This window comes from Saccopteryx bilineata, chromosome 1, assembly GCF_036850765.1.
Source record: "Saccopteryx bilineata isolate mSacBil1 chromosome 1, mSacBil1_pri_phased_curated, whole genome shotgun sequence".
In the NCBI taxonomy this organism is placed as follows: domain Eukaryota; kingdom Metazoa; phylum Chordata; class Mammalia; order Chiroptera; family Emballonuridae; genus Saccopteryx; species Saccopteryx bilineata.
This window is the reverse complement of record NC_089490.1, coordinates 84,678,984-84,693,711: the sequence shown is the minus strand read 5'-3', so window position 1 is coordinate 84,693,711 and position 14,728 is coordinate 84,678,984. Positions and strand designations below refer to the sequence as shown.

The following is a 14,728-nucleotide window of genomic DNA, read 5'->3' as shown; positions in this document are numbered from 1 at the left end:
TAGAGAGCGGCCAGCATCACACAGGAGCTTAGGGCTGTGATACATGGGATCAGACACCACGTTCACACTGTGCTGGGGACACTCATCTGCGACAGTGTTTCAGGAAGGTGACTTGCCAGGTAAGTTGGGGGATGCTGCTTAAATTACACGCCTTGGTCTCATCACATGCGAAGCCTGGAGTGATAACTTCCTCTTTACCTGACTCAAAGGGGAGATAGGAGCATCCAATAACGGCTGCTAATAGTCTTGTAAAACAACAAGTCCTATCGAGAGAACATGTCCTCATGCCAGGACACAATGGACACCGACTCTGGGGCTGCCCGCCCTCCCCTCACCTGCCGGCTGCTTCCTCTGCTCCTCAAACAGGTCCGCTGAGCTAATGGAGGAACTTCCGGAAAGCCTCTCCAGCCGAGCCCGGGTTTCATACTAGACAAGACAGGAAAAGGAAGCATTAGGCTCCGAACACCATGAGGATATTTTACAAAAAGAATCATTGTTGAGTTGTCATTTCAATGTGTCCCCGAGTAGAGGCGGATTAAGGTCAGTTGAGGCCCCGGACATAGAAGAAAATATTGGGCCCCTTAAAAAAAAAAAGAGACAGGAAAAATAAAAATACACGTTAACCATATTTTTAAATAAATAAAAAATATTATGTACTGTTAATGTTAAAATTGCACATATGAAAGCAAACTTGGTGTCATTAGAAAAAAGTGTAAAGTTGGGGTTTTGCGAGGCCCTTCAGAAGTCGGGGCCCAGGGCGTGTGCCTGGTGCGCCTGCTGTTAAATCTGCCTCTGTCGCTGAGGCTCTCTCTCTCGCCAACAGCAGCAGAACGCCACTACCACGGTAGGGCAGGTGACATGATACTTACGTTCGGCAGGTCACAAGCAGATAGATGGACAAACAGCACCATGGCCAGCAGTCAGTGCACGGGGAAGCCAGAGGGGAGAGAGTGACCTGTCCATCGCAGGGCTGCTCTCACCCACCCCAGGAAGGGCTGAACCGTGAAGCTCTCTTCCAACACCCATGATATCATTTTGTAACTGAACTTGAATGTTGTCAACTTTAAGGCCCAAGGTCGCTGGCTTGAGCAAGGGTCACTGGCTCAGTTAGAACCCCCCAACCCCCCCACCCCGTCAAGGTGCATGTGAGAAAGCAATCAATGAACAAATGAAGCAACTATGAGTTGATACTTCTCATCTCTCTTCTCCCTCCAACTCTCCCTTCCTGTCTCTCTCTCTCTCTCTCTCTAAAATAAATATAAATAAATAAATCAAAGCAAGGCAGATTTTAGGGGTTGGGGGAAAGCCTAATGGTACTTCAAATGTTCTCAAGATGCGGTGAAAGCTCTACTGCCACAAAATCAAATTCACGTCATTTAAGAAAGAATTCTCTGGGTAGTCCAAGAAGCCTAGTGTCCACTTGTTTCCAAGAGCTTTGCATAAGCACAGGAGTGCTTCGGGATTAGACAGAAGCCTAAGCCTCTCCATTTCCATGTGAGTTTTGGTGCTCAGCAAGATTCCACTAAGACTAGCTCACTAACATTGCTCAGAAAAGGTGCAACAACCTAAAATAATTATATATTAGGGGATATTTCAACACTTCATATTCATTTTGAATCATCCCCTAAGTTTTGTGAACAGTGTAGCTACCATCTGAAAACACACCTATGTATTTCATTTAACTATGGTTAAAAATTATTAAGTAAATTACAGCTGGTATCAAAATTGCTTCAAGTTTATTCAAAAGATATTGAAAGGATGGCTATTCAAAACACTGAGGTTGGAGTAAGAGAGCTATGAGGGACAGTGCTGCCTTCCAATCCCTCCCATCGCTGGGGCAGCAAGGTGTGGTGACTCGTCAGAAGGACACGGGTTTGAGTCCTGGCTACAGCCCTCTGGGGCTGGGGCCCCTTCTACTGAGTCTGCTTCCCTCACATCCAGCACCTGCTCCCACAGCTCCCAGGCCCCTCAATGGGGCCCATACAGACACCCTCAGCACACCTACATCAGCTTGAGCTTGTCTTCCGAAGTACATGTCTGATGAAATGGCCTTGACATTGCCAAACTTCTTCTGGGCCTCATCTGTATTTTCAGCCGGCTCATAGTCTGGCTTGCGGCGAGTAGTAGGTCTACAATTAGAAACAGCCCAAACAAGAGTGACATCAGCAAGATGGCAGAATAGCAGCTTTCTACCATCCTCCTCCTATGGAACACTGGTTTTGACAATCATTCACAGATAAGATGCCTTTGTGGGAGTCTAGGAGTCCAGCAGAGCAGTTCCAGGACACCAATGGGGCAAAAAAGCCCAAGACTAGGCGCACCTAAAGAAGAGAAGAGGAACAGTTGCACTTTGCCCCCCTCATCCCTCCTCTGGGGTGGCACAGCTCGGGGCTGAGACCTGCTTGGCCCACAGTTTCTTCACTTTTCCCACAGGGGAAAGTGTGAGGGTAGTGATTGAGTGCCTGGTTTCCCCAGCTACGTGAATGGGTAAAGAAAATGTGGCGCACACACACACACACACACACACCCCACTGGGATATTATGTTGCCATAAGAAAGGAGACCTTGCCATTTGTGACAACATGAATTAATCTGGTGGATACTATGTTAAGTGAAATAAGCAAGATAGAAAAAGACAAATACTTTATAATCTCATAAGTGGAATAAAAAAAATTTTTAATCAAACTCAGAAACAGAAAGTAGAATGGCAGGAAAGGGTCAGGGAGCCAAAGGGCAGACATTGGTCAAAAGCACACATTTTCATGTATCAGATAAACAAGCTCTGGGTATCTAATGGGCAGAATGGTGACTACTGCTAATAATTCTGTAGTGTATACCTGTAATTTGCTAAGAGAGTAGATCTTATATTCTCAGCACAAAAAAACCAAAAACAAACAAAAATCCCAGAAAAAGGATAAATTAATTTGAGGTGAGGCAAAGGTGTTTCTTTTTTTTTTTTTTTCAAAATTTTATTTATTCATTTTATAGAGGAGAGAGAAAGGGAGAGAGAGAGACAGAGAGGGAGAGAGAGAGAGGAGAGAGAGACAGAGAGAGAAGGTAGGGAGGAGCTGGAAGCATCAACTCCCATATGTGCCTTGACCAGGCAAACCCAGGGTTTCGAACCGGTGACCTCAGCATTTCCAGGTCGACGCTCCATCCACTGCACCACCACAGGTCAGGCAGGGTGTTTCTTATTTATAATGTATATAACATGCCATCTTACTTTTTTAAATAGCCAAAGGCAATAATTTTGTAAAAGGATTTCAGTGCACTTTTAAAAAGCCTGAGAATTCTAGTAAAAAAAAAATCAATACACATCCAAACCACACATTTGAAGGAATTTTCCATTTAAAATAGGACTGCTATTTGACTCTACGGTTCCACAGGCCAGTTCGTGAAGACTGAGTAACGACACTGCTCCCCACTGCACAAGGAGAGAGCAGGATGAGTGGACACTCCAGTTACCCAGCACAAACCCGCTGGTACTAGTAGTGTCACCTTGCACTAACAATGTTCCCTGGTTTGAACAATGAATTAAACAGTCCTTCATTCATAACCCCCCCAAACTGGAGACAATTCTTCAAAGGGTGAATGGATAAAAAGACTCAACCATAATGAGGTATAAACACAACGAAACAAATGAGTCTCAAGGCACTAAGTCAAATAAACTGGTCTAAACAGGCCAGTTACTGCATAATTCCATTTATATCACATGCTGGAGAAGCTAAGGTCAGAAAACAGACCAAGAGACCAAGAACAAAATCATTTACTGGTCCTGGAGACTTTCCCTAGAGATCCACGGACTCACTATTTACAAGCCCACGCTTTGCTCTTTATACCTGTCTGAGTAGCCTGTGGTTTTCAGAATCGTGTCCGTGTCTTTGATGGTCTTCTTCTTCCAGTAGGAATCTGAACTGTCATCCCAACTAGAAAAACTGCTCCTTAACTCCATCGGCTCATCAAAATACCTGTATAAAAGATGAGAACAGTGACTTTGGAGGACGTTACAGATGTCCACCACATTGGGTATGTGGGAACTGCATTTTTGAGCTCCCTTGAACTTGGGGGCAGCCATTAGATCTGACCAGGAAACAGGGGCAGACACAAGGTGAGTCATTTCCAAGGACTTTACAGAGCTCACTGACTCAGTCCCCTCTTCCCTGGCCGAATGGAAAAAGTTGTGTCTTTCAGGCACTGCAGCTTCAGGCAGGTGAAACCTCTATTCACCTGGATGGTTAAGGTGCTACCCAAAGGACAGTTAATCTGGACTATTACCTGTACCCTTAGCTAACTTTCATGAACAAGAATAAACTATAGTTGTGTTAAGATCTGGGGGGCCTAACCAGGTGGTGATGCAGTGGATAGAGTGTCGGACTGCGATGCAGAGGACCCAGGTTCAAAACCCTGAGGTCTCTGGCTTGAGCGTGGACTCATCTGATTCGAGCAAGGCTCACCAGCTTGAGCTCAAGGTTGCTGGCTTGAGCAAGGGGTCACTTGGTCTGCTGTAACCCCCGGTCAAGGCACATATGAGAAAGCAATCAATGAACAACTAAGGTGCTGCAACAAAGAACTGATGCTTCTCATCTCTCTCCCTTCCTGTCCGTCTGTCCCTATCTCTCCCTCTCTCTGTCTCTGTCACAAAAAATAAATCTGGGGGGATGTTTGTCACTGCAGCATAACCTAGCCTATCTGGACAGCACATGACATCTTTAAGTGGTACCCACTATAGGCTACAGATTTTATTTTTGTTGGGTCTAGCTCTGCCATGTTAGGTAAGTCACAAATAATGCTGTTGGGCCTGGAGGGTACGGAGCCTCAGAGGAGCCTTGTCGGCAATCTCTGCCATGTGAGCTATAGAAAAAGGCTTCGGTCCTCACAGTAACTACCACTTACTGTAAATGATGCTAATTAGCCTCGGTCTGGAGTTAGATATAAAGCTACGAATTGTTAGGTTGGAACATAACACAGATGCTTCTTTAGTCTGGAGTTGAGTGAACTTGATCTATAAGCATCTCAGAAGAGATGCTGGCCTTTGGGTCCGTTTACACTTTCATTAGCCGAGCATCACTGAGCTGGGCATTGCCCAGAGACCAAACCTCAACAGCAGCTCAGCTTTTGGTCCTATGTGGTGAAAAAAAAATTTTTTTTATTCAGTGAGAAGTGGGGAAGCAGAGAGACAGACTCTCACATACGCCCCAACCAAGATCCACCTGGCAAGCCTCCTACTAGGCGATGCTCTGCCCATATGGGGCGTTGCTCTGTGACTGAGTTGTTTTAGTGCCTGAGGCGAGGCCATGAAGCCGGCCTCGGTACCTGGGGCCAACTTGCTCCAACAGAGCCATGGCTGCAGGAGAGGAAAAGAGAGAGAGAGAGAGAGAAGGTAGGGTGGAGAAGCAGATGGTCATTTCTCCTGTGTGGCCCTGAGACTCGAACCCGAGACATCCACACGCTGGGCGACACTACCACTGAGACAACTGGCCAGGGCAAGAAATATCTTTGACCATGAGCAGCAGGGTTTGCTGGAACAGGACAGAGGTGGACACATTAGAGCCTTAATAAAAAGTGACTGTGCCATTTCAGAATCCACAACAGCTTAGGCTGGGAAAGGCCCAGCCAGATATGCACTCCTTAGAAAGCTGGAGTTCCAGGAGTTCAAAAGGGAGTAGTAGACTCCAGGGCTTAGGTCTTAGGAAAGGAAGAATGATGGAAGAGAATGCAGTGGTTTCCAAAGTGTCACCCAGGCTTTATGCAAAGACTAAGAACAGAAGCACAAGGAGACAAAGTGAGCAACAAGCTCTGATGTCATAAGGAGTCATTCAAAGACCATCTGGAACCAGAGCCATTCTAGCGACTAGGGCGGAGGCCATGGGGCCATCCTTAGTGCCCGGGGTGGCTTTGCTCCAGTGGAGCCTTGGCTGCGGGCGGGAGGAGAGAGACGAAGAGGAAGGAGAGGGGGAGGGGTGGAGAGGTAGATGGGCACTTCTTCTGTATGCTCTGGCCAGGAATCGAACCCAGGAATCCTGCACACCAGGCCAATGACTCCGACGGGTCTACCATATCATGCTTTTTTACTTAAAAAAAAAAATTTACATTTCTTTTGAATGCTGATGAACAGGAGACACCAAATCTTTTTCGCCTGCAAACTACTACCTTCTTTATTAGATCCAGCTAATAACACTGTTTTGTCTTTTTCCAAATAGCTCCAGATATATGGAAAAGATTTATATAGGCGGATGGGGATCCTCAAACCCCTCAGCGAGATCTTCTGAGAATGGCTTTTAAGATACCTAGAGGCAGGAAAAAGCCCAAAAGAGATCAGGGGAACTACCAGCTTTTAGGATACACCCTTAAAGGCTCCAACGCCCCAAAGGGGTCTCATAGGATGCCATCTGGGTCCTGCTTCAATAGTGGAAAGGAAGCTCATTGAGCTAAAGCCTGCCAGGCTTACACACCTCTGCTGTGAGGAAACAGGGACACTGGAAAGTGGGCTTCCCCCTCGCTCCTCTAAGGGAGGGTTCAGTCTCTTCCAGCCCTGCTCCAGCCACCTATGACCTAACCTTGCCCAGAAAGCTGGGGTTTGCCACTGAAGGCTGAAGGTGCCCAGGGCCGTCGGCCCCATCTACGACACTGTGGACGAGCCTAGGGTATTTCTTCCAAGAAGCAGGTAAACTGATCTCATTTGTACAAGGGCCACTTAACTATGTTTTGCCTGAATAGTCAGGTTTTTTATTCTTCCTTCAAAGATCTCTGTTGTGGGTGTTGATAGTCCTATTTTCTGCTGCTTTGCTTAATATATAGTGTTTCCTTTATCCCTCCTACCTCAATGCCCCACTCATATTTCAGGCTGGGACCTACTCCTAATTTAGAGCTCTCTTTCCTCCTTTTGCCAACTTGTATTATGAATTTACCTTTGCCACCCAGCTTAGTGTATCCCAAGGTTCTCTTTACCATGCCACAGTCACAGAGCTCCAGGGAAAAGCAACCTGGTCTCATCTCTCCAGGCAGAGGAGAACAGAAGCTCCATATCCACGCATGCTGCAAATGGCTTTTTCCAGTCTGCCTGAATCATTACCAGCTAGAAGCAGCGGTCATTGGGACTTGGACATGAGCTGCAAAGTATAGAATGGTGACAACAATTCCAGTGCCATGCGGACTTTTCCTGTGGGGTACTTTCCTGGACTCCTGCTCCCCGTGACAGCTCCTAACAGACTGAACTGTGGTTGGGTTGCATTTTTCAGGGATTTGGCCAACTTGGACTTGGTGAACATGTTAAGGACACTACTCTTTTATGGATTCTTGCTGTATTGGCCAAGAGTTTGCTTAAAGGCTTTTAATCACTGTAAAAAAAAAAATAGAGGACTGGATGAAGAAGATGGGGCACATATACACCATGGTATACTATTCAAGTAGGAGAAATGATGACATCGGATCACTTACAGCGGAATGGTTGAGTCTTGGTAGCATTGTGCGGGGTGAAATAAGCGAATCAGAAAAAAACAGGAACTGCAGGATTCCATACATTGGTGGGACATAAAAGCGAGACTAAGAGGCATGGACAGGAGTGTGGTGGTTACGGGGGGTGGGGAGAGGGAAGGAGGGAGAGGGGGAGGGGGAGGGGTACAGAGAGAACTGGATGGAGGGTGGTGGAGGACGATCTCTCTTCAGGTGATGTGTATGCAACAGAACTAAATGACAAGATAACCTGGAAATGTTTTCTTTGAATGTATGTACCCTGATTTATTGATGTCACCCCATTAAAATAAAAATTTATTTATAAAAAAAAAAAAAGACCATCTGGGCAGTCAGAGGGGCCTGTAATCAAAGATGAATGCAAAACAAAGAGGCAGGGACCCCAATGAGCTAAGACTTGTTGGTGGGTGGTGGCAGAAGCTAAGAACAAATATACTCTTTTTCCTCACAGAAAAAAAGGGGGAAGGGATAAATCTGCTGTTTAAAGCAGCTAGTGTGAATTTATATGGATAACAGGAAGAAAGCAGACTTTCCAAATGTAGTTTCTGCCTTCTCTGGCAAGATGGTCATTAAGAACAAATGTTGACCTGACTGGTGGTGACTCAGTGGATAGAGCGTTGACCTGGACGCTGAAGAGCCAGGTTTAAAGACCCGAGGTCACTGGTTTGAGTGCAGGCTTACCACCTTGAGTGCAGTTGTCAGCTTGAGCATAGAATCACAGACATGACCCCATGGTTGCTGGCTTGAGCAATTTGGTCACTGGCTCAGCCTGAGCACTCCAGTCAAGGAATATACGAGAATCAATCAATGAACAACTAAAGTGACCCAAGTATGAGTTGATGCTTCTCATCTCCCTTCCTGTTTCTCACCAAAAAAAACAAAAAACAAAAAGAAGAAAAAAAAAACAAAAAACAAATGTCCCACTAGCCTTCTTTCCAGATAGGACACCTGCAGTGTTCAAAGCATATCTGGAATCTAGCTAGAAGCCGACCAGGCTCTCCCTGTGCTGCTCATGGAGGAGCCCCAAGTCATGGGCTCTGCTTGGAGAAACAACAACCATCCCTACTCAGAGATGAGATCAAGACAATGAAGTGACTTATCACATCAGAGAAAGAAGATTTGAAAGATGTGGGATGCATGTTGGCCTGGAGAGTTATCTTTAAGTATTGGAGGGACTTATTTGAAAGGGCCCAAGGGAAAGTACCAAAAGAAAGAACTAAAACCAATTCAATGAGGAATTAAAACCACTTAATAAGTACCTATGAGGGGCTGGCTCTCTGTTAGGTGAGGAGGTGAGGATATAAACAAGGGGACATACTCAGGCCCTGCCCTCAAGGGGCTGGCTGATCTGAGCTCAGACACCCAGGGAGATGTGTAAACCTGAATGTACTGAGGAGGAGGAGGAGGAGGAGGCTGGTTGGGCAGGGATACTGGACATGGAGCATTAGAAACCTCCAGGTTCTTCACAACTCTGAGGTACTGGGATTTAGGATTTTGTAGATTTAATACCATCGTAAGCAAATATTCATTCACAGAAACCAAAGTGCTGAAACATAGGGGCGTCAGATTTTAATAAAATGATTACATTATTCAAAAACAGAAGAGAGCAAGCCACCCTGCTGGGATTCTCCTGATCAGCAAGAGCTGTTCTGTTCTATGCACTGGGGTGGGAGTGGGGAGTCTCTTCCTACCCTCCCTACAGGAGGCTTTCTGTGCTCTCACACAATGCAGGGGGCACGCAGCAGCTCACTGGGGGACAGACCCATGCCGGGCCAGGCCTCCAGCGCTCACTGGAAGGACAGGGCAACGGACTAATGGCTATGGCCCACTTGCCTTTACTCAGAAACATACAGCCTCCAAATCACATCTTCAAATCTCTACTAACTCTAATCTTATGATTTCTAGATGCTAGTCCTCAAGACTTTTGACTTAATTTTTCCCTCCCACTGTCTTTCTCAACCTTGAAAACATCCCTTAAAACCCCTCAAGAAGGTAGAGCGTCGGCCTAGCGTGCGGAGGACCCGGGTTCGATTCCCGGCCAGGGCACACAGAAGAAGCGCCCATTTGCTTCTCCACCCCTCCGCCGCGCTTTCCTCTCTGTCTCTCTCTTCCCCTCCCGCAGCCAAGGCTCCATTGGAGCAGGGATGGCCCGGGCGCTGGGGATGGCTCTGTGGCCTCTGCCTCAGGCGCTAGAGTGGCTCTGGTCGCAACATGGCGACGCCCAGGATGGGCAGAGCATCGTCCCCTGGTGGGCAGAGCATCGCCCCATGGTGGGCGTGCCGGGTGGATCCCGGTCGGGCGCATGCGGGAGTCTGTCTGACTGTCTCTCCCTGTTTCCAGCTTCAGAAAAATGCAAAAAAAAAAAACCAAAAAAAAAACAAAAAACCCTCAAGAAGAGCACCCTACGGCCACACATCTGAGTTACAGCTACAGACCACTGTCCGGGACCCTGCAGCCACGCTGCTGCTATGAGGCTGATCAAACTGCTCTGGTTTCATCCTTTGTGCCCAATATATAATTACACTGGCTATGTCCTGGAAACAATGGAACTCAATAAAAAACAAAAAACAACCAAAAACCAAAGGTATGGTTGATCTTATTTTTAATAGAAATAGCACTCTTTCATAATTAATAATATTCAAGTTCTAATGTGCTAATAAATAATTTGGAAGCAATGAGAGCTCTTCATGGAACTAATATGCTTGCTTTCTGAAAGTCCATGTGGCTGTGACCTCACTGCCAAGTACTGATAGCGCCCTGTCCTACTCACAGTGGTTACAACCAAGGACTAGGCAAGGCAGGTATGTTCCTCTGGTAAACAATGCAAAGCCAACGTTTGGCAGGAACCCAGCAAGTGTGGTCTGTATAAAAACACCATTTGCTCCCAAGTTTCAACCCACAAATAATAGAGTCATAGCAACAAAGGCCTTTCAGGCTAACGCTTTTAGCCAAAAGCTTTTGGATAAGAAGCTGGCAGGACCCTGAACCTGCCGGTGAGGGAGGGGAAGCCCATAGGAGCCTGTCAGTGACTGGGAGGAACAGGGGATGCTCTCCAGAGGTTTCTCAGGGTGGTCTCCCTTCCCCATTCAGTCATCAAGCAGTAACACTGATTTAACTTGAAACTTACATTCTTCACTTTCCCAGGCTCAGCTGTAGGAGCTGCTGGTGAGCAGTGAAATGATCAAGGGGTGTGGAGGAGCCCGTGAGGCGAAGGTAGAACCCGCATCACCCAGAGTCCTCCCTCACTAAATGCACACATCTGACATGATCCGACCTGCATGCAGCTTCCAAACCAAGTTAACATTTCCTTTTACCCTGTGGGAAATGTATTTAAATACTTTCAAGAGGCATGATATTCCCTCTAAGTAACTGAAACCTGGTGTGTTACACAGGCAAACATGAAACCATCCAGTCGCTGGAATACTCATGGGGTACACCACTGAACTACTAACTTTTTGGGGGTAAAATATCTGGACTTAAACTAATCTGAAGCTACAGTAGGAGAATTATTTAAGGATAGTACTCTCTAAGAACTCTATACGGAGAATAATGAAATATATAAGTGTTACGTACATGAAAATGCTTCGAGCCTGTGTGACTGCCACACAAGTCTACATACAGCCCGAGATGGCAGTGACGGGAACCACCTTGGGATCACCACCACTAACAACAGGCACACATTCGATTTCCTCAAACTGCTCACTTGAAGGTGGCCCTCAATGTAGTTTAAGTGTATGACAATAGTAATTAAACACTGAGACTGAGCCACACATCTCTTGAACTGGGTTTCTAAGTAATAATAGCAGGTAAAATAAGATTAATGATAGACAAGCACTATTCCAAATGCTCTATTTGTATTAACTCATCTGACTCTCGCATCACCTCTGAGGTGGATACTCCTTGTGTCGCTAAGTTACAGATGAAGCTGCAGCACAGAGAAGTTAAATAACTCGGCCAAGGTCACACTGTCATTAGGTGGCAGAGCCAGGATTCAAATTCAGGCCTCCTGGCCCCTGGGCCTATAGTCTGACCCCCAGCTTCTCAGCCAATGCCCCGCTCCAACAATACCCCAAGTTTACTCAATGCCTTCTGAACAGGAATCTCCCTGTGCTGGTCAGGTTGTTGGAGGAACCTCACAAGTGGGATGATTCAAGTTCAAACCTGTTCTCCCTGCCTGTGCAGGATGCTGGGACCTGAACCAGCTGCTCTCCACCGTCAGCTTTACACCTGAGCTCAGCAACTTGTCTGGTCAGATGGTGAGAGTGCTCAGGGACAGGAAGAGGCTTAATCCTGGGAGCCCCTCAGAGTGCAACTGTGTTTTTATTAGTAAATATGCGCATACACAGAGAATTTACTAATACTCTGCCCTGCCAATTGGAGATTCCTGCGCTGGTATTCTGAAGCAAGAAGTAAGCTGAAGGCTCAGCTGTGAAATGGTCCAAGTCTGGGAAAAAGACTACAGCAGGGGTCCCCAAACTTTTTACACAGGGGGCCAGTTCACTGTCCCTCAGACCGTTGGAGAGCCGGACTATAAAAAAAACTATGAACAAATCCCTATGCACACTGCACATATCTTATTTTAAAGTAAAAAAACAAAACGGGAACAAATACAGTATTTAAAATAAAGAACAAGTAAATTTAAATCAACAAACTGACCAGTATTTCAATGGGAACTATGCTCCTCTCACTGACCACCAATGAAAGAGGTGCCCCTTCCAGAAGTGCGGGCCATAGTTTGGGGACCCCTGGACTACAGCTTATTTGGGAGTTTGCACAGTTCTCCAACTTTCCGTTTTATTTATTTATTTTATTATTATTATTATTATTATTATTGTATTTTTCTGAAGCTGGAAACGGGGAGGCAGTCAGACAGACTCCCGCATGCGCCCGACTGGGATCCACCCGGTACGCCCACCAGGGGGTGATGCTCTGCCCATCCGGGGAGTTGCTCTGTTGAAACCAGAACCACTCTAGTGCCTGAGGCAGAGGCCACAGAGCCATCCTCAGTGCCCGGGGCCATCTTTGCTCCAATGGAGCCTTGGCTGCAGGAGGGGAAGAGAGAGACAGAGAGGAAGGAGAGGGGGAGGGGTGGAGAAGCAGATGGGCGCCCTTCCTGTGTGTCCTGGAATTGAACCTGGGACTTCCGCATGCCAGGCCTACGCTCTACCACTGAGCCAACCAGCCAGGGCCCAATTTCCCGTTTTAGATGAAATTTTCTACCTTATTATCAAACATTTTAATATTAGCAGACATTGCCCACTTACAAGTGTTTTCCTATTTTTTCCAAAGAACACCTTTAACTCTTGTTTTGTTTTGTTTTTTGTTTGTTTTTTTACAGAGACAGAGAGAGAGTCAGAGAAAAGGACAGACAGACAGGAATGGAAAGATGAGAAGCAGTCAATCATCAGTTTCTCATTGCACATTGTGACACCTTAGTTGTTCATTGATTGCTTTCTCATATGTGCCTTGACCGCGGGCCTTCAGCAGACCGAGTAACCCCTTGCTGGAGCCAGCGACCTTGGGTCCAAGTTGGTGAGCTTATTGCTCAAACCAGATGAGCCCGCGCTCAAGCTGGGGACATCGAGGTCTCAAACCTGGGTCTTCGGCATCCCAGTCCCAAGCTCTATCCACTGCGCCACCGCCTGGTCAGGCGACACCTTTAACTCTTAATAGCCAGAGCTATTAAGAGCAGTCATGTCAACTGATTTGTATTTGCTCCTAATACAAATAAACTAATCAATTCATAGCAATTGCGGTTTTGCAAAAGAAAAAGAACATTTTAAGGGTAACTTTCAACATATTACCTTGAGCTAGAAGTAAAATATGAATCATCGTTGTCATCGCTGTACTTTTTTCTTGTTTTTCCGGTGGTTGGCGTTTCTTGTTCAATGGTCTGCATATCTGAAGTTGCTGAATGTGAAATACCACTTGAGAAAATAAGAGAACGGAAAAAATTAGTTAATTTATAAAGATACTTGTGTCCACCCAAGAATATTTTAATCAGTACCCTCAACAAAAATAAACTGATTGCTGAGGTTAAAAGCATGAGCAATAAAAAGCACTATTTTCATTATTGTTTTGTTGTAAAAGCATACAAAAATATTGGGCCTTAGTGAGAATTGTAAACGCACTACACAAAACACAGTCACACTCCTCAGTTCTGCCTGTGGCACCCACTGGCTGACTATTTCATATTTTCTAAGAATCAAATTTAGAAGTTCGCAAGCTATACTGAACACTAAAGTAAAGCAAAACAATCGAAGAAAGGAACAAATAGTGAGAAAATTACTGCTAAAGTTGAAAATAACAGGAAAATTCCATCCAGGATTATTAGCAAACTGGTTTAAGTTCTGAAACAGAAAGCGGAGCCTCACATACCTTCTGCAGTTTCCAAATCCCATGCCGAGCCTCTCTGACTCCACCTGCTTTCTCCCACTCACAGTCATCTTTTCATCTTTCTTCAGTTGAATTGCAAGATCCTGATAGGCTAATCGTAAGGACGAAACACTGCCAGAAAACCAAACGCTCCTTAGTTCAGACTTAATTCTGTGTTCTTAAGTTAAAATACTAAGCAAAATCAAACATGTTACTTATACTTTTAGCTTTGTGCTTCTTTCCATAATTAACAATTATGAAGGCAAGCTGGCATTTAAAATTCTTTTTTACTTACTGATTTTAGAAAGAGAGGAAGAAAAAGAGAAAGAGAAACACTGATTTGTTGTTCCACTCATTTATGCACCCAATGGATGATTCTTGTATGTGCCCTGACCAGAGATCAATCTATAACTTTGGCATACTGGGATGATGCTCTAACCAACTGACCTATCTGACCAGGGCAAGTTGGCATTTTTTTTTTTTTTTTTTTGACAGAGACAGTCAGAGATAGGGACAGACAGACAGGAAGGGAGAAAGATGAGAAGCATCAATTCTTCATTGCAGCACATTAGTTGTTCATTGATTGCTTTCTCATATGTGCCTTGATGGGGTGGGGGGGCTACAGCAGAGCAAGTGACCCCTTGCTCAAGCCAGCGACCTTGGGCTTCAAGCCAGCAACCTTTGGGCTCAAGCTAGCAACCATGGGTCATGTCTATGATCCCACACTAAAGCCAGTGACCCCGCACTCAAGCCAGATGAGCCGGCACTCAAGCAGGCAACCTTAGGGTTTTGGAGTTGGGTCCTCCGCGTCCCAGTCCCACGCTCTATCCACTGCACCACTGCCTGGTCAGGCTAAAAGTCTTTTTTTAATAGATGCTCAAGAA

The 14,728-nt window shown here is 45.8% G+C and overlaps 1 protein-coding gene across 1 annotated transcript in view; it reads right to left on the bottom strand.

The window, feature by feature from the left end:
- Positions 1–14,728, bottom strand: part of ARFGAP3 (ADP ribosylation factor GTPase activating protein 3) — a 61,201-nt gene that overhangs the window by 7,209 nt on the left and 39,264 nt on the right. Inside the window, exons 10-14 of the mRNA XM_066256122.1 lie at positions 13,848–13,976; positions 13,274–13,396; positions 3,839–3,967; positions 2,006–2,129; positions 336–426 (exon numbers count right to left, since the gene is read on the bottom strand). Coding sequence (XP_066112219.1) covers positions 336–426; positions 2,006–2,129; positions 3,839–3,967; positions 13,274–13,396; positions 13,848–13,976 — 596 coding nt within the window. The remainder of the gene's footprint in view (positions 1–335; positions 427–2,005; positions 2,130–3,838; positions 3,968–13,273; positions 13,397–13,847; positions 13,977–14,728) is intronic.